The sequence below is a fragment of the Gambusia affinis genome, linkage group LG08 (genome assembly GCF_019740435.1).
Source record: "Gambusia affinis linkage group LG08, SWU_Gaff_1.0, whole genome shotgun sequence".
Classification (NCBI taxonomy): domain Eukaryota; kingdom Metazoa; phylum Chordata; class Actinopteri; order Cyprinodontiformes; family Poeciliidae; genus Gambusia; species Gambusia affinis.
The window spans coordinates 2,666,095-2,685,887 of record NC_057875.1 but is presented as its reverse complement, the minus strand read 5'-3'; the positions used below and the strand labels follow the sequence as shown (position 1 = coordinate 2,685,887).

Sequence of the window (19,793 nt, the reverse complement as noted above, 5' to 3'; positions counted from 1 at the left end):
ACAAAATGGAAACAAAAATGGAGTAGCGTCAGATTTTGATTTCTCTTTTGTCTTTGGTAAAAGATCAAGAACCATTTCTCCTGCTATTGGTCTAGCGCATTTGTTTTGGTTATATTTACCCAGAATGCCCTATGATGTAGTCTGCTTCCTTCCTTTGGTATGCTTTAGGGTCCACTTGAAACCAGACATGTATTCAAACCGCACCAGAGTTCACTTTGATTGAACCGAGATCGAGGTTTGTAGACTGACCAGAGCTTGTGTTTTTGGTCCGTATCGGAGTTTGATTAGCATTCACACATCCCAAAGCAAACCAGACTTTCTACACCAATGAACACCAGCCCAGTTTAGTCCACTTTAATTGAACTACATACACTTTGCTTGTCTGGAAAGTCTGATTTGTTTGCGGAGATGTAAATGTGCAATCAAACTATGATGCAGATCAAAAAAGCGAACTGGAGTCCTACAATCTTATAATGGCTAAAATCTGATCCCATTCTATTTTTATTTACATTCTGTGAAGAACAAAGTTGTCTTCTTCTGAGGTTTTAGTGTCGCTTCCGTCAGTGGTTTTTAGTGCAGCGCCCCCACAGGGGAGGAGGGGAACAAGTGTTTAAAAGGGTTTGTTTGGTTTGACTCCTTGCTGTGTGAAAAAGCAAACTGCAGCAGCTGAAAATTAACCTTTACCTTTTAAGACCCTGAAGTTGTCTGGGAGAAGACAGCAGTTCTGGTAAATCAGTGTTTACGGTTCTGACTCACCTGTTGTCAGCAGACTGCATCTGAATGGCCATGCTGGCCTGAGTCATGTCAGTAACATCTGAAATGATCGGTCCTCCTGTCAGTCCATCCGTTGAACAAGATGCAGTATCACTGGATGGCTGAGAAGGGACAAAAACAACACAAAACAACGTGCCATTTTGTTTTATAAAACTGAAACTTTTTTTTCAAAGCTGAGATATCACACCCAGTTTTAATGTTGCTGCCTCCTTTTCTGCCCCTCCTTCAGAAAACTCATATTTAACTGTCTATGTGCAGCCAGAAACACCACAACCATTGCACTCTGCTTCCCTCTAGTGTTCAGTTAACAAACTGCTCAAAAAGATTTCTCACCAGATTTCTTTTCTCTGCATTTGAAGGATCAACTATCACAATTTAAGACATTTTGATTAGGTCTTAGTAAATAGAAAAAGCAAGAATAAATTTCCGCCAAAAAACTCAGAAATTTTGAGATTAATCTCAAAACCTTCCAGAGAAAGAAAGGTAATTTCTCAGTTTGAAAAGTCAAACATTTTCTAGAAAAAAACAGAAAAACTTCAGAGTTTTTCTGAGTTTATGAAGTAAAATATTTTGGACTTTTGGAACTCATAAATTTCCTTGTTTTTTCTAGAAAATGTCTTAGATTTATCTAGGAAAGTTTGGACTTTTCAAACTCTGAAATCTCTGTATTTATAGAAAATTCTAGAAAAAGAGTTTTTTGATAAAAACCTTCTCCTTTTTTTTCCAATAACGGTCATAAAACACTGTTGTAAAATTTGCAACATTGCTGCACAGAATGCCATAAATAAAGCTGCGTCCCTGCATGCATAACCAGTCAGAAACCCCCGGCTGTAACTTGGAAGCTGCAGCTGAGGTTCAGTTCATGTGGCTGCTAGCAACATTTGTTCTGAACATGGAAGGTCACTATTTTAGTGGTTTAACCATCATAGACCACTGAAAAACATCAGTATAGCATTAATAACTCTAGAGGGAGATATTCTAGCAAATCTAATAAAGCTTATTGACTTTTGGGTTGTGATTCTTTATTACATTTTACTATAATTGCCTGGTTTACTTACTGAGTGGATGTAGTAGGATTCATGCACCGGCTCTATGGGATGGCTGTGGCTGAACTTGGGTGGAGAAGGGCTGGGAGAGCCGTCATCCAACATCAGAGGCCTGATGGGATAAAAAGGTTTCAGTCAGGAGGATTCTCACATGAAGGAGGAATTAAAAATGGTTTCCAGGTGTGTTGAAGTGACGTATTTTAGTTAAAGCTCAATACTTACTGTTTGAAAAGTCATTTATGTAATTATTGAACCCAGACGTTTCTGGCATCAAAATCAGACAACGCATGAGTAATTCAATTCAAAAAGGTGTTGTTACTCTTTAAGGGAAATACTTTTTCTGCTCAACCAGTGACTCAGATTAAGTTTATTATTTTATTCCCTGTCTGGTTGTTGTGATACCAACCTGCCATGAAAACAGTATTCATCCTCTAAGATATTTTTCTATTTTTGCTTTTTTTTCCTTTTTAAATCAAACAAAAATGTTTAAACTCGTCCACAAATGTGGTCTGAGACCATGCAGGTTAATTATTAAAGGACATTAGAGCCATATGAACCAACCTGATTCTGTGTAAGAATATAATGATTCAACAGAACTTGTCTGGAATTTGAATTTAAAAGTTTGCAAAAAGCTACAGTCTAATAAAATAAAAAGAACCACTGATAAAAAAAATCATGACAATCTTTTAGTACTTAATGAGAGTATTATGTGTTTTCTAGGCACATGGTGCCACTTTATAGGAAAGTCAAGTAGCTATGCTTATAAATATGCTATGTTATTCAAATATGACTTAACATTGTAATTTAAAGCCTTGAAATTGGGCCTCTGTCTCTTTAAAAACTCCTGCTCTTTCAGAATATCATCACAACCTGGCTCCTCTATTTAACCTATCTTTAACAATGTTTTTATCAGGGCTTCACAGAGAAGTAGTTTGTATGAAAAGTTTCACTAATGTACAATTCCAACAGGTGTTTGCTAATTGCTGTTAGCTAGTCTGAAGGAGCTGAGTGGGACAGTGCTGGGGGAGGGTTGCTCTGTGAGACTGAAGAAGCTTCATTTCAAAGGTGGGTTAGGTCCAACCAGGCATTTTCCACTGCAGAATTGTTGCCATGGAGATGAAAGGATTTCTCAAACATGCAGGAAATAATAAAGGCAACCCTTCGGGTTTGTTTTAGATGAGGAAATAACTTTATAGCGTGATGTGGTCTGCAATTTCCCATGAACTGCCCTGTAAGACTTCAGCATCTATCTCTGAGTTAAACCTTCCAGATGGTTCACACAGCTGAAACACTGACTTCAGAAAGTCACAAAAGAAATCTGGACTTCATAAAGATGAAAGAAGGAAAACCTGTATGTTTCTACCAAACAGACCTGGATATCCACAGTTTTTTCTTCTTTTTTTTTTGTCACTTTTGTATTTGGCCTGCCTCTCCGTTCTCATCCTGGCCTTGTTCACGCTCAGCAACAACGTTTGATTTATTGATTGACTTCGGGTTTGTTTTAGATGAGGAAATAACTTTATAGCGTGATGTAAAGCTAAAAAAAGCCAATTTCACATGACACTGCCCCTGTAAGACTTCAGATCTTCTCGTTTTTTTAGTTAAACCTCTTCAGATTGTGTGTGTGTGTGTGTGTGCGTCCGTGTGTGTGTGTTCACGCACAGTTTTCTCTTCAGGCCCACAGCGCTGGGTGTGCTGGACTGCATCTGGCTGAACAGAAACTGGATCAGCTGGGGAAGAGGGAGAAAGCTCAGCATGAATCAGCATCCTGGCTCAGTCTCAGAGAAAAACCAAAAGGTTTCAGGTGAAAAACAACTTTTTTCAGTTCCACCAGCTGGTTTAAAGAAAGAAGAGAAATCCCAGTCGTTGTAAGTTTGTTTTGTCCTCTCCATCCACCCCTTCAACCTTTTATTAATCAATAAAAGTTTAATCTAATATCATCGTAGTTCTTGAACATGTAACAAGATCTTCTGACTGTGCAGAAAGTTACAGAAGCGGCAGCTTGATTTAGCTTTTGAGCCGATAAAATGACTCCATTTTACACAAATTATTTAAGCAGCTTGGTGTGAATCACCAGTTAAATTAAAAAGACAACAATTCAATTTAGAATTAATTAAAACTGAACTTCAGAAGATTTAAAAGAAATTTCATTACTCTGAAAAAAAATTAAGTCTAATAATCTGTGCTTACATAATGCTGCCCATTACATTGTTTTACACTTCATTTGACATAAACATGGTTCTTTAAAACTTGATTTCCCAGGTCAAAGGTCCACAAGCATAAAATATTGACCTCCATTTAATCTTATTTTCATATTTCTTAATGCGCTAATGGAACCAGCAGAATGGAAATAGCATAAATAAGAATTCTGACAATTCTTTGGCTTTTCAAACGTTTTTAACTGGAGTTTATAGTTTAATCACTAATATAAAAAGCTCAGGGCTGCACCTGTGATCCAAGTGTTGAAATAATTTCTGATCTCAAACTATGGAATAGGATTTCCTCCCTGGACCATGAATTCATTTTATTTGTTCCCAGTTGAATCACTTTTAGTTTTCAGAAGTGAACTCACCTTGTTCATGACCTTCTGTTGCTGTGTGTGGTTCTGTCTCAGTGAAACCACTTCTCTCCACAGAACCTCATTCTGCCTGCAAGCAGGAGCAAAAACAAAAGTCTGATCTGGAGGTTAAATGTATTTGCAGCCATTTTCCTGTTGTTGTCAGAACAAAAGGCTGCACAACAAACTGAGGCACAATCATCAGTTGTGACTTTGGAGGATGCAGAATCAATATGATCAATATTGCAAATGCAAAAGCTAAAGCGATTGGTGAATCATGGTTATCTTGTCAGTTAGTTTTGTCTTATTTTAAGTGGAATAAGGTATTTGCCCAAGAAGCTACATGAAAACTGCTCAGTCTGTGATAATAAATTATTGTATTCGTGTTCAATTATAGTTTGGATTATTTAAGTTTCTTCAGATTGCATAAACTTCAACAAAAATAAAAATACTTCTTTTAAAATGATTAGTTTGCTGCCAGAAGGTAGAAACTAATGAGAATGGCTACATTTTAGCTCATCACACAACAAAAACTTGGTTTATGCATTATCATTTAGATGTTTTAGAAATCAGGATTTTGAATAAAAGGAGGCTGTGTGTGTGTGTGTGTGTGTGTGTGTGTGTGTGTGTGTGTGTGTGTGTGTGTGTGTGTGTGTGTGTGTGTGTGTGTGCGCGCACGTGTGCGTGTGTGGGTGTTTGTGCGTGTGTGTCAGTCAGGTGATGAGATGAACATTCTCTCCTCACATCAGCGAACAATGCTGAGCATAAAGCCGCTCCTTCACACAATAGAACCAGAGCAGCTATTTTCAGCAGCCGTGGCCTCCGGAGAAACTGTCAGTTCATCCGCTCACTGATCGGTTCCAACAGAACAGGAAGAACAAAATGACAGATCAGAAGCTGCTCTGACACCACAATGATTCACAGCAGTGGATCCAAAAACCTTTTTATTGAAATCAACAAATTCTGCACAGACACATCAATAAACTACAGATTTATGTGTAAAATGTTATAAAATGTAACTTTTCCTTTTGAGCTACATGTGTTCTGAGGATTTGTACAACTGAGGAGAAATGCAAGAAAAATGACCCAATTTCAACTACTTAGTTATAAAACCTTGGAAGAAATTATAGATCAATTAAGCTCCAGTTCCTGTCTGGATGTCCGACCCACACATTTCTTTAAGAAAATCCTGCCTGTCATCACAAACGATCTGATCCAAATAGTAAACTAATCGTTTTCCCTCAGGCTTTAAAAACAGCAGTGATCAAAACACTGATAAAAAAACAACAACCTATATAACAGGAAATAATATTAGCTACCATAACTATGATACACAGCTCTACATTATAATGTCACCGTGTGACCTTTGAACCCATCCAATCACATTTATTTGCTTAGAACAAATAAATGTGTGGATGTGCCAAAACTTTCTCCAGCTGAACAAAAACAAAACTGAAGTTATTATTTTTGGACCTAAAGAGGAACGATCTAGTGTCAGTGCACAGCTTCAGTTATTACAGCTGGAAACCAGAGATCAGGATGACCTCTGACCTGAACCTTCAGAGTTGCATAAAGACAGTGACAAAGTCGGCCTTCTATCACCTGAGGAATATTTTCAATATTAGAGGAATAATGTCTCAGCGATATCTAGAGAAACTCATCCATGCGTTCATCTTTAGTTGCATTGATTATTGCAACAGAGTCTTCTGACATATCCTCCAGCTGCATCTGATCCAGAATGCTGCTGCTGGCGTTCTGACTAAAACCAGGAAGATAGATCTAGTTTGATCACAGACATAAAAAAAGCTAGGATTCTGTTTTGAGTCAAAACTGACTCTTGCTGATTCTAGAAATGTATCTGAGAAAAGAAAAACAAAGCATAAAAGAACACAATGTCTACAGAAACCCATGGTAGTGGCTCCGTGGTGATCTGACGCTATTTTGGTTCTTCTGCTATTGAGGAATTGACATGTTTTGATTAGGCCAATTTATTTTCAAAATGTCAAACTGCTCAATTATGTGATCAATGGAAATGCAAATATAGTCTGAATTATTTTGAAAATCTCTGGTGGGATTTGAAAAAGATGGCTGCCATACATAAACCCAAAAATAATAATGAGGAGAGCAGGTTGAAGTTATGTCTGGCTGTAAATCATATTACCAGCAGGTTAAAATAGGAAGAGAAAGCTCTGCTAAGATCTGAACCTGCTAGTGATGATGAGGTGGAATAATGAAACAAGTGACTGCAGCTAAGCAAAAATTTTATTTTATATTTAGTGTCAAGAAAAAAATCAAACATCAGTTGTATTTAACTTAGTTTATCACTGACAGCAGCTAGTTTGTGTATTTTTCAATAAATCTAATTTGCAGTGGGCTGTTGGATCATTTCAGGTGTAGCTGTATTTAGAAAGCAGAGTGAGTTCACTCACTGCTTCATGTCCTGCATCTGACACTCCATGTTGTCCTGCTGCGTCCTCAGAAGCTGAACTTCGTACAGCAGCTTGCTGAGGTCCTCCTGCCGGACTTTAGTCTCCTCGCTTTTCACGATGGACACCTACACACCAAAACATCAAAGATTTTAAAAAGTCATCTTAATATTTGAAAAGCTTTATATGGTGGCTAAAACAAATATACAATAATTTGTTGAACTCCGATTTTATTTAATCATATTTATATTCCAAACTATATTGTTTGTGAAATTTGGTGTTAATTAATAGCATTATGGAGTAAATTCTCAATAATATTTTTGAAAGTATCAAGGTTATGAACAAAGATTAGACTTTCACAAAAAACACTTGATAAAAATCAGTTTTTTAATGTGGATATTTTCTGGCTCTTTAACTGACCACATTAATTTGCTGCATAAAAGATAGAATAAGTTAAAAAAAAAAAAAAAAAAAAACATTACACCACACACTTTAGAAACTTACAAAAGGGGAAAAAAAATTTGGTGACATGTTTAACTAGAGATTCAATTTTTTTTTTTATCTAAAACTGTCTGGCATCAAATTACTTTTCAGAACTTCTTTGACCTTTGACCTCATACTACTCTTAGAAACTCAGCAAGATTTCTTCACTGAAATAAAGAATGTAAAAATATTGACAAACTATAAAAGTGCACTTTAAATAAGACACAACTAACTTAAGAGTATCGTTTTAGCAATAAATAGGAGCTTGTTTTAGGTAAATTATTTTTTTATATTTATTAAAAAGTATTTGTTCCACTGGTAGATTTCATGTTGGAAATTAAATTATCTACCAGTGGAATTGGTACTTTTTCAAGAATATTAAGGAATCACTCACCCAAAACAAGCTACTGTATCTTGCTAAAAGTTTTCTGTAAGCCAGTTTCATCTTAAGTCAAGTGTACTAAGATATTTGGACAAGAAACTAGACAAAAATACTAGTAAGCTTTTAAATTTTTGCAGCATGCAGAGATCAGCTGGCAATTTAGAGCTAAGTGCCCAGACTCAGACCAGACAGGAGGAAGCTGGAGTCGAACCTACAATTTTCCAGTTGCAAGAAAACTCCTGTCCCCTCTGTGGCTCAGTGGGTAAATGAGAATATAAACTCTTTTATCCAGCAACTGTTGAAGTGATGGTGATATTAACAAAGTTTATTGTTTGTTTCCACCAATAGCTTCTCGTTTCAGAGCAACTACCAACATTAATTTGCAAGTTTGCATAGTTGAATAATTATTTAAATCTGCTTTAAAGTACATTTTGCATCAGCTCCTTATAGTTTAAGCCAGGGGTGTCCAATGTGTGGCCCTAGGGTCATTTGTGGCCCCTGAATGATACAACTTCAGGGGCCATGGAGACGTTTCGACCCCCAAAGTAAAATCGTCTGACAGATACGTTGGATACGACACAAAGTATTCATCCTTTAATAATAAAGCTTTCTGCTTCCCTTTTAGTTTCTTTCCATGGAATTGAACACAAAAGCAGACCTCGATGAACCCAAACTGGTTTTAATTATTACATTTCAAATAATATTAAATGTAATAAATTACATTTAATTTATTAAATTTCTTTGTATTTTTGTTGAGGATTTTGGTACATGTTGTAAACAGTTCACACAACCCTTTTTTAAGCCATTTCCAGCAAAGAAAAGAGATTCTCCTGAAGATCAATTTTCATGTTTAGTTCCAGATAAGAGTTTTATGTTTGTTTGTGTGTGTGTGTGTGTGTGTGTGTGTGTGTGTGTGTGTGTGTGTGTGTGTGTGTGTGTGTGTGTGTGTGTGTGTGTGTGCATACACACCTTCCTCTTGATGTGCTCCAGCATGTGCTCGTGTCCCTGCAGGAAGTAGAGGTGCTGGAACTCCGTATCGTCTCTTTCAGGCTTCACCAGGCCGCTTTGCTCGATGTTCACCACTTTACGGAAACCGTCTGATAAAACCCGGCAGAGCGGAGAGTAAACACACCGATGACATGAAATAAAACAAACAAGAGGGCTATACTCACACATGTTGAGCTGTCGAACGAAGCTCGCCATGTTGTTGTGTTTAAAGTATTTCGGCAGAACCTCTTTGGCAAAGCGGCCCTGGTCAAACACATGGAAACTCGTTCCTGTCTGTAAAACAGAGAAAGTTGTCAGGGCTGAAGTGCTTGTTGAATTATTTAACCATTTCTGGAATTAAAAGCAGAAGTACTGCATAAATCTTCTTATTCTTTATGTTTCGGTGCCGTCACTGTCTGACCTAAAACATATAAACATACAACTCACCTGGTTAATATTTAATTTATAGAAGGGTTACCTAATTCTAACCTGTCTGCATTCAGAAATAGGTTTTTGTAATTCATTGGTTTAAAAATATTGAGTATTTCTAGTTATCAGAACTAAGCTACAGGTTTGCTAAAAACTCAACATTTAAGAAAGCAAGAAGTTTGTGTTTGCTATAATGTGAGAAAATGTATGAGATAACAAAACCTCTGTAGAAGAAACATTTTAAGCTTTATTGTAGATTATTGCTTAAACAAGCCTGTGACTGTGGAACTGCAAGCTGCTGCTTGGATTTAAAGGCATCGGTATGATGAAAGTTAATTACAAATGATGCTAAAGATAGCAGGTGTTACATACATTAGCTTAGGATTGGTGAAGCAGCTGGTGTTGACATGCTGCATGTGTCAAACACAAGGCCCGGGGGCCAAATCTGGCCCACCATAGATTTTTATGTGGCCTTCTAGACTCCAGAGGTATCCATAAATAGAAACTTCAAATTAACAGTTGTGTGCTTAAATATAATTTTATTAATCAAATCAAAGAGGTTTTTAGCTGTTTATTGTATATCAGTCAATGCTTGCAGTTTTACTGCAATTGCGGAAATGAACTCAACATCAAATTGAGTTATTTTTTGTGCTAATGTATAATTGTGAGTTTATTGAAAATTTTCCAGAAAAATTATCAAAAACATAATGAACTTCTACACTTCTGCCTCAGCCTTTCATTAAGTCAATTTATAATCTGTGATTGATTATTTGCCAGTAATAAAAAGTCACATTTACCGTCATACATAAGTGCAAATGCAGAGACAGTTCTAACATTCTGTTTAACGGGTTTGTCGATACATTCTAGCACAACCGGCCCTTTAAGAACATTCATGATCTTAATGTGGCCAAAAATGAAAACGAGTTTGATGCCCCTGATATTTTGGCATTGGGGTCCCCAAATGAAAACATACACCAGGTCCCAAAAATACTTGTCCCGGCCCTGGTTGAGCAGAACTCACAGCGCTCCAGCAGATGAGGTGGTTGGTGTCCGGATCCTCTACCAGCGTCCACAGTTTGGTGAGAAACGCCGGCACGTTGCTGCCATAGCTGCCGTCCACACCGGCAACACCTGGAGACTCCTGCATGTTCACCCCTCCTGGTCCACTTCAGGGCAGGAAAACCAAATGTAAGGAAACGTGTGCCGATTCCCAGATTAGTCCATGTTAGAGAGTGATCCGTCTCTGATAGTCCCAGGTCTCCTCGGTTCCATCTCAGTTAAACTTTCTCTGTTTGTTTCGGTCTTTTTGGGCAGATTATCGTTTTTCACTGTTCACCCCTGTCATCGTCCAACTGAATGCGCTCATAGAAGGTCCATGTCAGCACACAGAATACAAGCCCACCCACCCACGGCCTCCCAATGACAATCCCAAGAGTCTAACAATACACTGATCACACAAAACGCTTCAACAATGCACCCTGAAAGAGCTGCTGGGTGACCCAAACACCACTGAGCTCAGGGTTAAAGTCCTGACAGGATTCATGACGGGAATGAACTGAAAATTATCAAATGGATTCTATTTTTTTCCTCACTCATCTGTTAATAACTTTCCATTTAAGATGAAAAAAACAATTTTTTGTCTGCAAATATGTTCTTTCCAGACCTTCTGCAGTTTTAGTTTCAAATTCTGTAAAAAGCACCTTTTGCTATCCAATTATTAATTAGTTAAACCAAAAGTGTCATCAGATTATTGATGTTAGATCAGGCAGAAAAGTTTTTAATATTTCTGAAATTGTTTTTAGCTGCAGGTGCATCCTTTGCTACAAATGATCAAGTGTTCACTAAAGGAATGATATAGCATTTTTGGCATTACATGTTTATTACCTAAAAAAAGAACTGAATTATTTGTTTATTGCATCTTTAATATATTTCTAATATTGTATAAATAAAGGCTTTCATAAGGATCTGAAATCTGAATTTATCCTGAAGGAGAGGACTGACTTTCTGTAGGTGGTTTTACATTTTTTACTATTTCTGACCACTAGATGGGGCTGTTGTGTTTTGAAACTTTCAGTCCCATTTAGTAGCGCAAGTTAACAGTTGATAAGTTAATAGTTTGTTTATTGATCCCATCAAGTGACTAACGATTAACTTGTAAGTGGCCTCTTTCAACAAGAACGTGGATCGTTTCTCCATAACATTAAGGACAACATTTTTTTATGAAGGATTATTAAATTTTAACATAATTTTGAGTCAGCTCAATTTTGAGTAAAAAAACAGAAAAAAATTAAAACTTTATTCCGTTAATGGCGTCGTGTTTTCTTGATCATGTTGTAATTTTTTTTATTTTTACATTAGCTCCTCGGTTTTTCTCGGTCATCAAATCTTCGCCTTCGTAGCAAATCAGTATTTTTTGTTTGAAAAGTTGATGCTGCTCTGTCATGCAACACGGCTGAATGAGCGATATTAAGGTGAAACTTATGGAGATTGGCGAGTGTTTATATATAAAAACAAAAGCACATAATATGCGTACCGGACTCTATGGCTGCGTTCACAAGTGACCCAATTCCGATTTTTTGTGAAATCGGATATATATATATATTTTTTCTTCTTCTTCTTTTTTACATATATGTGACCTGTAAGTGTTCTGCAAACCACCTGAAAGTGTCCCGCATGCGCAGTAAAGGACGCAATAGCGTCATTGTTCTTCCAACCGCCATAAAAAAGAAGTCCTCAGTGTTTGCGGAAGTAGACATGGATGCTAACAGTGGCGGATATCTTACATATTTAAAGTTGTTGTCCGGCCGGAGCCAACATATTATTAATCCTCATTAAGATTTTAATGAGGATTAAGCTGGTTGTTGTTTTTCTTCCCACCTGCGCTTATCAGGATAGTGAGATTTGTGGAGTATCAGTGATGTTCAGTTCGGATGAATGCGACCTGGACGTTAGGTCGCATTTGAATCGGATATGGGTCGCATTCGAAAAGAATCCTACCTGTGCTGTTCAGGCTGTCATGAAAATATCGGATACAGGTCGCATAACGTCCAAAAGAAATCGGAATTGGGTCACTTCAGGCTGCAGTGTGAATGCCGTTTCTTTTTCCTTTTCTGTGTCAACTGGCCCTATTTAAGGACGACCAGCGGCGCACTCTACTGGATGGAGGTCAAACTACAACATAAAAAAAGTCCAGTCCATTGAACTAATTTTAATTTAATAACCCATTAATGGACTGTTAATCCTAAATCAATTAATTGTTTGCATCCTTAGTCCCATTCAAATAATATGATTCTTCAATAAAATATACAGACTCTGACACAATTTCTTGTTGTAATAATAACCAAGAGTTCAACCAGAATCTGTTTATTGACTTGCCTGATGATCAGTTTTCTCTGAAGGAAGTCATACAGTGCAATTCACACCAGCAGATTATGAAGCATCTTGTCAGGTAACAATTAAAATAAACAGTGTGGGACTTCGAAGATATTGTTCTGTTTTATCATCGAGTACTTTCTTCAGTTTCTGCAGAAAACATCATTGATTTCCTCTCAGCTGGATCTTCATCAAATAAGGTTTGGGAGTCAAAGTTATTCCAAAGACTGGTGTAAAGTCAGGTACTCCTGCATCCTCCGGCCAGATGAACTTAAACTTCTTCAGCAGAGTCACCATGATGAGGAAGAGCTCCATGCGGGCCAGACTCTCTCCAAGACAAATTCGAGAACCTGGTTCACAGAACTATAGCTTTAAAAAAGCACTCAGTTATTTTAACATACCTCAGTGTGCATGCATAATTTCTTCCAGTTTCAAATGTTCCCACTGCGGACTGAATGAACCTAAATCTGATGTTTTTTTATTTCTTCTGAATTCACTATGTGTTGCATCCTGTCCCTGACCTTTTCTTGACAGTCTGAATCACACAGATCAGATTTTTTTGAAATGCAACCCACGCTACTTGGATATGTGGTTCTAAATCCGATAGGCTTCTGATCTTTCTGAGTCTGTACAGCCAAGTCACATTATGTCTTCTACTGTGCATGAGGGACACGTTCATGTTGTTTTTAGTTCACACAGGAGATCACATACAGGTTGCATATATTTGGAAATGTGAAACAACAGGCAAAAGAAAAAAAATTGGATATCACAAATATCAGAATTGCACATTAAGGCAGGCAGTGTGGATGAAGCCTTAGACATTGAGTCTACCTGCAGAGAAAGGCATGAAGGCTTCGGGTTTGACAAACTCTCCCTGTTCATTCAGGAAGTTTTCAGGGTTGAACTCATGAGGGAATTTCCACTGTCCCTCTTCTCTCAACACTGAGGTCAGGTTCTGGATGATCATTGTGCCCTGAAGAAAATCCAAAAGGGAGAGAAAAGCAGTCAAGTTGTTTATCTTATTTTCAGCAACACATAAAGCCTAATAAAGCAAGATGCTAACAACCTGAGGAATGGAGTATCCCATGAGCTCTGTGTCCTTTGTGGTGCAGTGGAAAACACTGAGAGGAACCGTGTTTGCAATCCGCTGGATTTCATGGATCACAGCCTGGAACAAAGCAGATTTCTTAAAATCTCTCCATCATGATGTGCAATTACTCTTATTGGTAGAGCTAAAACAAGAGCACAGAACCTGAAAAAGTTACAGGACCTCCTGTTGTATCAACCTTCCAGGACTTTCAGGTCTTCTGGTTCTGGTTCTGCTCTGCATCCCCAGAACCAGAACCAAACATGGAGAAGCAGCATTCAGCTTCTATGCTTCACAAATCTGGAGAAACTTCCAGAAAACTGCAAACATGCTGAAACACTGAGTTCCTTTAAAACAGTAATGCACTTCTGTGACCTTCAAGACTCCAGATGGCCACATAAATAGAACTTAAAGATAAAATCTTCTCCTGTATGTGGAAAATCGTTACGATTCAAAGAAATAAAACATCCGATTGTGTATGATCAGTAATGGAAAGTGTTTGAGCATTATTATTGAAAAACACTGTTTTCAGTAACTCCATCGTTAATTTATTAACTATGTCTTTAGGGAGCATTTCACCTGCATGTAAGGCATGCTGTGCCTGTCCTCAAAAGTGACCTGATCATGTCCCTGCAGCACCCGGTCTATCTCCTGCTGACATCGCTCTGAGGGAGGGAAAAAAGGCAATTTACAGTTATCAGTTCAACTAAAATACATTTTCATTTAAAGACGTTAGTGCTTTGCCATGTCAAAGTGTACCTTGAATGTGAGGGTAGTTCATGAGGTAAAGAAACCCGGTCAGCAGGGTGTTGGAGGTGGTGTCCGTCCCGGCAGCATAGAGGTCAAAAGTCATTCTTGTCAGTTGTTCCTCAGAAAAAGTGACATCATCACCTCTCTGAACATTGGAAGACAAAGAGACATAAAATTCAAATCAAATAAACTTTGTAAGGAAACAGAGAAACATGAGAAAAACTTCAACAGTCCGATTCTTACTTTTGTTGTATTTAATTATGAATAATTTCAGTTTGTACACAATGTGTGTATACATCTTTAGGTAGAAGTCATTTTCTGTAAAGAAATTTACATCTGATTTTGTACTTTATTTGTATTTATGTTGAGTAGACTGGTTTTTATATGTTCTGCAGGTGATGCAAAAATAGTTTCTGTATTCTGGGATCAATAAAGTGTGTTTTATCTTTATAAGGCAGTTATTTCATTTAGTTGTGTTTGACTATTACTCAGTAATGTGGCTCATCTCTCACAAAAAGCGCATGGATGACTCACCTTATCCAGCTCGTCCAGATAGCAGTCGACAAAATCTCGCGGCTCTCCAGGGACTCTGCTCTTCTTGTGTTCATTCACCAAACGTCGTGCAATGTTCAGAAACGTCTACAACACAGAAGTTAGTTGTGCTCATAAGTTTACTTTCTTTGGAAGAATTTGTCTATTTTTTGTGTTTTTTAGTGTCTTATTGCACATTATACTGTATCTTAAGGCCACAGAGTGTGCATATAGAAAAAACTGTGCTGAAAGTTGGAGATTTATGTTGGGGAATGTCATGTTATGTTGGGAAAGTCTATAAATGAGGCTGTTACAGGAATCCTTCTTCAATCGGATTAGATTCCTCCAGACATTCAGAGAAATTTCAGTGACATTCAGTTTGATTCGATTGTTCTAGCATGAAATATTTAACTTGTTCGTAAAAATTTACGCATTTATTTTGCAAGTGAAAGAAATGTGTTGTTTTGTTTAATTATTGTTATTATACGAGTTAAATCTTTGTGTTTGAGCTCCAGCTTGTTCACAAATCTCTTAGGAAAAAGCAGCCAGCTATAGGCTCTTGGTTTTAAGCTAACTGAATAAATTATGGCTTCCTTCCTCCAAATTCCTCTAAATCTGTATTCAAATGTACTTGATGAGAAATCATAACAGCCAACATTTATCCATGAGTGACAGAAAAGCAAAAAATACAAAAAGAAAAATTCAAACGTTGAGTGTGTAAACTTAGCAAAATAACTTTATGTCCTACATTACCTCCATGTTCTGAAAGGCTTTGATGTGGGGCAACCGGAGGGGACGGCTCAAAGGAAATGAATCATAGATCTGAGAAAAAAAGAGAAATTATTATAGTACATGGATTAAATAAAAAAAATAAAAAAATCACAGATTCTGTTTGAATAAAACATTTCTCAGGAGGAACATATTCATATTCATCTTAAGATATTCAACTTTTATTATGAGTCAAATTTAAGATACACCTTCACAATATGATTTTTGATTTGTGTGTTGTTTAGTAAAGAGGTTTCAACGCAGAAACATAAATCTAGCAAAAAGGTGCTTTAATGTTTGAAAAAACTAATATCAGTGATTTGTTAAAACTTTACATAGCAGCAACTTAAAGCAAGAAAACAAAGTGAAAATGTTGAGATTGTGATCATCAAAATCTGCTTTCTTTACCCACCTCATCCCATTTCTGTCTGATGCTGTGACTCACCATGGCCCATGGTCCATTAGCTATTTTGATCATCTCCGTGAAGCACCTGACAATAATTTTGATCGTCTCATCTTCGTACTCGTAACGGGTTCCAAACAGAACCTTACAGATGATGTTGGAGGCTGCATTATGAAACAGGAACTGAGGACTCAAAGTTTTACCTGAAAAACACACAAGAGACTAAAATGTGACAGGCTCACATGCAAGAACAACAGTACCTACAACAGAAACCGAATAATGCTTAAAGAAGACGCACCATTGTTGTCATCTAGAGTTTTAATTATGTGCTGAATCTCTTCATGGATTCTTTCCTCCATTGACTTCTTTCCCAAACCAAAGTTCCTCAGAGTCATGAGAGCAAAGCGCCGATGGTCCCTCCACAGCGAGCCATAATCAACCATAATCACACCTATAAAAGACAATAAACTAACTTTCAAGGTGACATTTAGCTATGCAGTAACTTCAAGTTCCTAGAATATTTTCATTTACTTTTATACCAAATTAGTCTTCCTTGTGTCTTTTTGTGCATTATGTTACAAAACACATACATTACCTTTGCTATCGGTGACGTTAGTAACTAAGATGTTTTGGGGTCGACCAGCAAAATCAGCAGCTTTGACCACCATCGCCTCCTTCATGGCCTTGAACTCATTGATGACCACAGCTGGTTTCAGACCCAAAAACAGACTGTAGACGTTTCCATAGGACTGCCTCAGCTGGAAGAGAGAAGTTGTGTTTTCTTTCAGATTTTTTTCCCCCCTGTTTTATGTCTTTATCCATCCATCCTTGAACATGTGAAGGAAGTCTGGTGATGAGTCACCAGATGATGGGGTAATAGAGCAAACCTCTAATCCTGAAACCTGTTTTCCCCATCCTTGATTTATCTACCATTTTCCCAGCTGCATGTATCAGCGTTTCCATTGACTATATAAATGGCAAGGTTGGCATTTCAAAAATAATTGCGTGTTATGGAAACACAGCAATTTTGAAAAAATTATCACTTTTTGATCAAACGTTTTTCACTAGTGATATTGGTTAATTTCGCAAAACTGCAATGGAAACACTTTTTTTGCATCACAAAAGTTAAAGGATCAACAACTGGGTGCAAACCATAAACGCGAAAATTGGAAGTAGATTTAGGTAGATTTTTAACAAATCACAAACTTATTCACAAGTGATTTTAATAACTTTTTTATTTAATGGAAACACATCAATTGTGAAAATGTGTTTTTTGGACATTAAGCAGAAGATTGGCAAAGTTTTGTGCACATTTGTAATGGAAATGCACCTTCTGTCACCTTAAAAAAATATTATTCCGATTGAGTTTATACCAGCTGTCATAAAACTACTTTGGTCTGGATGCCAGTGAGCTAAAGGGAACGTTCATGTCAGACTTGTATAGAAAACATCTTAAAAAATAGCAGCAACTTATGGATGACTTTGCAAAACAAAGATTAAAACATAAATGTCATAAAGATTGACTAATATTGATAACAATAATCTTTCTAGATCAGGGGTATCTAACTTCAGTCCTTAAGAGATACTGTCCTATATCGCTACTGAAGCACACGAGAATCAAAATGTATCATTACAGACTTTTAACACATTTGATGGCATTTTGAATTGGTAATTCAGTTATCTGAATCAGCTTTATCCAAACATTACAGGACAGAGGCTCTTGATTTAGAGACCCCTTCTCTGGAGATTATCCAACTTTTCAATAGTACTACTAGATTATTGACCAGTTGGCTGGTTACTCATTTCTAATCCATCCTTGAAGAAAAGCATGACTTAGAAATAAATTTGTCATTAATCATTAGGTCTGGCTTATCTGTTTTTCCAAGCATGCAAACACCAAACTTTCACTGTATATGTTTCATAGGAGACAGTAACTAAGCAAACTGTAACTTTGGACACAATTTTTTGTGTTTGGACACTAAAAGCTGAGGCAGGAGATCAAATGGGCTGAGTCTTGGACTAGAAGAGCATATTTCATTTGGTGAATTCAAGAGGTGTTGATTTTTGATGCTCAATATTGTATGAAATTCTACATTCATAAAATAATTATGAATGTAATTCATACTTATTGCCGGTCATAAAAGATGAAATGTTTCTCATTGTTTATATGCTATATCTTGTCACTTTAATTTCTAGTGTAAATAGTGTAGGACAGTAGCCGTAAATGTTTTAATGACTTTTGCATTTGAAAAGCTTTATAAGTTTGTGATATTATGAATGGACTGTTATCAGGGAGTATTTAAAGGTACACAAAACACAAGAAAAGTGTTTATCCAGTAAATGCTTCAGGGATACTTTAGGATAATTCATCTAGGAATCTTTTACACAGTTTCCTGAATCGTGCTGACATTATGCTGCGGACTACTAAAGTTTATGTAACGTCTGACTTTGCTGCAAAGTAACCTTTGCTTTACAAACATACAGTACAAAGTTTTCTTTGTTTTCTTTGTATTTAACCCAAATTCCGCTAAATATAGCTTATCAACAATGGAGTTAAAGTTTGTGTTTTACCTGCAATTCTGAACAAGTAAAACTGAAGTTCGCAAGCGTTAAATTAAATTCAAGCAATATATGGAAAGGAATCGTATATAAACTGTAAAAACAATAAATAAGAAAGAAAGAAAAGTGATTTATTAAAGCTTTTCTTACCCTTTCAAAGTCTTTTAAGGGGTTCTTTATGTTCAGGTTCCAAAGGTTCCCCAGTATAGGCAGACTGGGGGGTCCGGGCGGGAAGTTCTTGGGTCTCTGAGGTTTGAGTTGAAAAAGAAGGAAGACAACACAGAGCACCAGCAGAAATACTGAAATCATGTTGGCCTGTATTGGATCAACTGAAGAGATGACCTGCTTAGCTTATTATGAAAGTCTGCATCTCAGCGCTGACTGCTCTGGTTGTGCCCTTTGATTCTTTGTATTTAAAGTGAGAGACAACATCAGGCATGAATAGGTGATCATAAAAAAGGGCAGGAAATGAAGTAATGACATAGAGGGGTGGGTCCTCAACTCTATTTATGGTCTAACGTTTACATTCCTTTTTGTAAGCAGTTAGATTTATTTTATAGCTATGTAATTATTAGGAAAAAGACCAAACTTAAATCTTGAAAAATGCTTGGAAACATAGGTTGCCTCAAATGGTTTATCCAATAGTCCAAATTAGTGGAATAACATAATTTAATAGACCAAAAATAAAAGTAACCAAACTACAATCAGACTACAGTTCTAAAACAGTGCAGAAAATAATAATGATTATTATTATTATTATTATTATTATTCGCTGATCAGCCTGGTTGACTTTCTGGAGAAATCTAGCTCAATGGGAGAAACTCCAGCTGGAGCACTGAAGGAACATGAGAATGGATTTACGTAGGAAAGCAATGGCCAGATTAATTAGTGGAATCTGTGTGGGCAGGTTGATGATTCTTTATGCACAGATATAGATATTTATGGGGTGTTTCTTTACAAAAATTATTCCTCTTCTGTAGTTCTCTTCAATTCTCTCAAGCAAAAACTACACTGGTCCATATGTTTGTAAAGTTGCCATCATTTATCCTTTTTCCATGCAGGAACAAAAATCACCTGAATTCGTAAAGGAGAGAAATTATTGGACCATATCTAGAGATAATGAGCTACGATTTTGGGTTTATGATTTTTCATTTTTTGCTATTTCTGACCACTAGAGGGAGATGTTGTGTTACAGAGGAAGTCAAGGTTTCATTGAAACGCCAGGATATTCAGTCCAAT

At 36.9% G+C, this 19,793-nt stretch overlaps 2 protein-coding genes across 4 annotated transcripts in view; both read right to left on the bottom strand.

The window, feature by feature from the left end:
* The window catches only part of hsf4 (heat shock transcription factor 4), a 19,019-nt gene extending 8,788 nt beyond the window's left edge, over positions 1 to 10,231 (bottom strand). For both annotated transcript variants that reach the window (XM_044124212.1, XM_044124213.1), the window contains exons 1-8: positions 10,106 to 10,231; positions 8,841 to 8,949; positions 8,638 to 8,765; positions 6,807 to 6,931; positions 4,393 to 4,468; positions 3,483 to 3,550; positions 1,833 to 1,932; positions 757 to 875 (exon numbers count right to left, since the gene is read on the bottom strand). In XM_044124212.1, the coding sequence (XP_043980147.1) occupies positions 757 to 875; positions 1,833 to 1,932; positions 3,483 to 3,550; positions 4,393 to 4,468; positions 6,807 to 6,931; positions 8,638 to 8,765; positions 8,841 to 8,949; positions 10,106 to 10,231 (851 nt within the window). The remainder of the gene's footprint in view (positions 1 to 756; positions 876 to 1,832; positions 1,933 to 3,482; positions 3,551 to 4,392; positions 4,469 to 6,806; positions 6,932 to 8,637; positions 8,766 to 8,840; positions 8,950 to 10,105) is intronic.
* LOC122835288 (cytochrome P450 2J6-like) lies at positions 10,124 to 19,793 on the bottom strand. 2 transcript variants are annotated; one of them, XM_044124211.1, is made up of 11 exons: positions 18,705 to 19,793; positions 16,591 to 16,753; positions 16,294 to 16,446; positions 16,038 to 16,198; positions 15,578 to 15,646; positions 14,828 to 14,932; positions 14,303 to 14,438; positions 14,123 to 14,208; positions 13,523 to 13,624; positions 13,288 to 13,429; positions 10,124 to 10,250 (listed from the first exon to the last, which is right to left on the bottom strand). In XM_044124211.1, the coding sequence occupies exons 1-11, from the start codon at positions 18,861 to 18,863 to the stop codon at positions 10,234 to 10,236; spliced, it is 1,293 nt and encodes a 430-aa protein (XP_043980146.1). In that variant the 5' UTR covers positions 18,864 to 19,793; the 3' UTR covers positions 10,124 to 10,233. The 2 variants fall into 2 exon arrangements, with proteins under 2 accessions (XP_043980146.1, XP_043980145.1); XM_044124210.1 differs by lacking the exon at positions 10,124 to 10,250 and adding an exon at positions 12,410 to 12,806.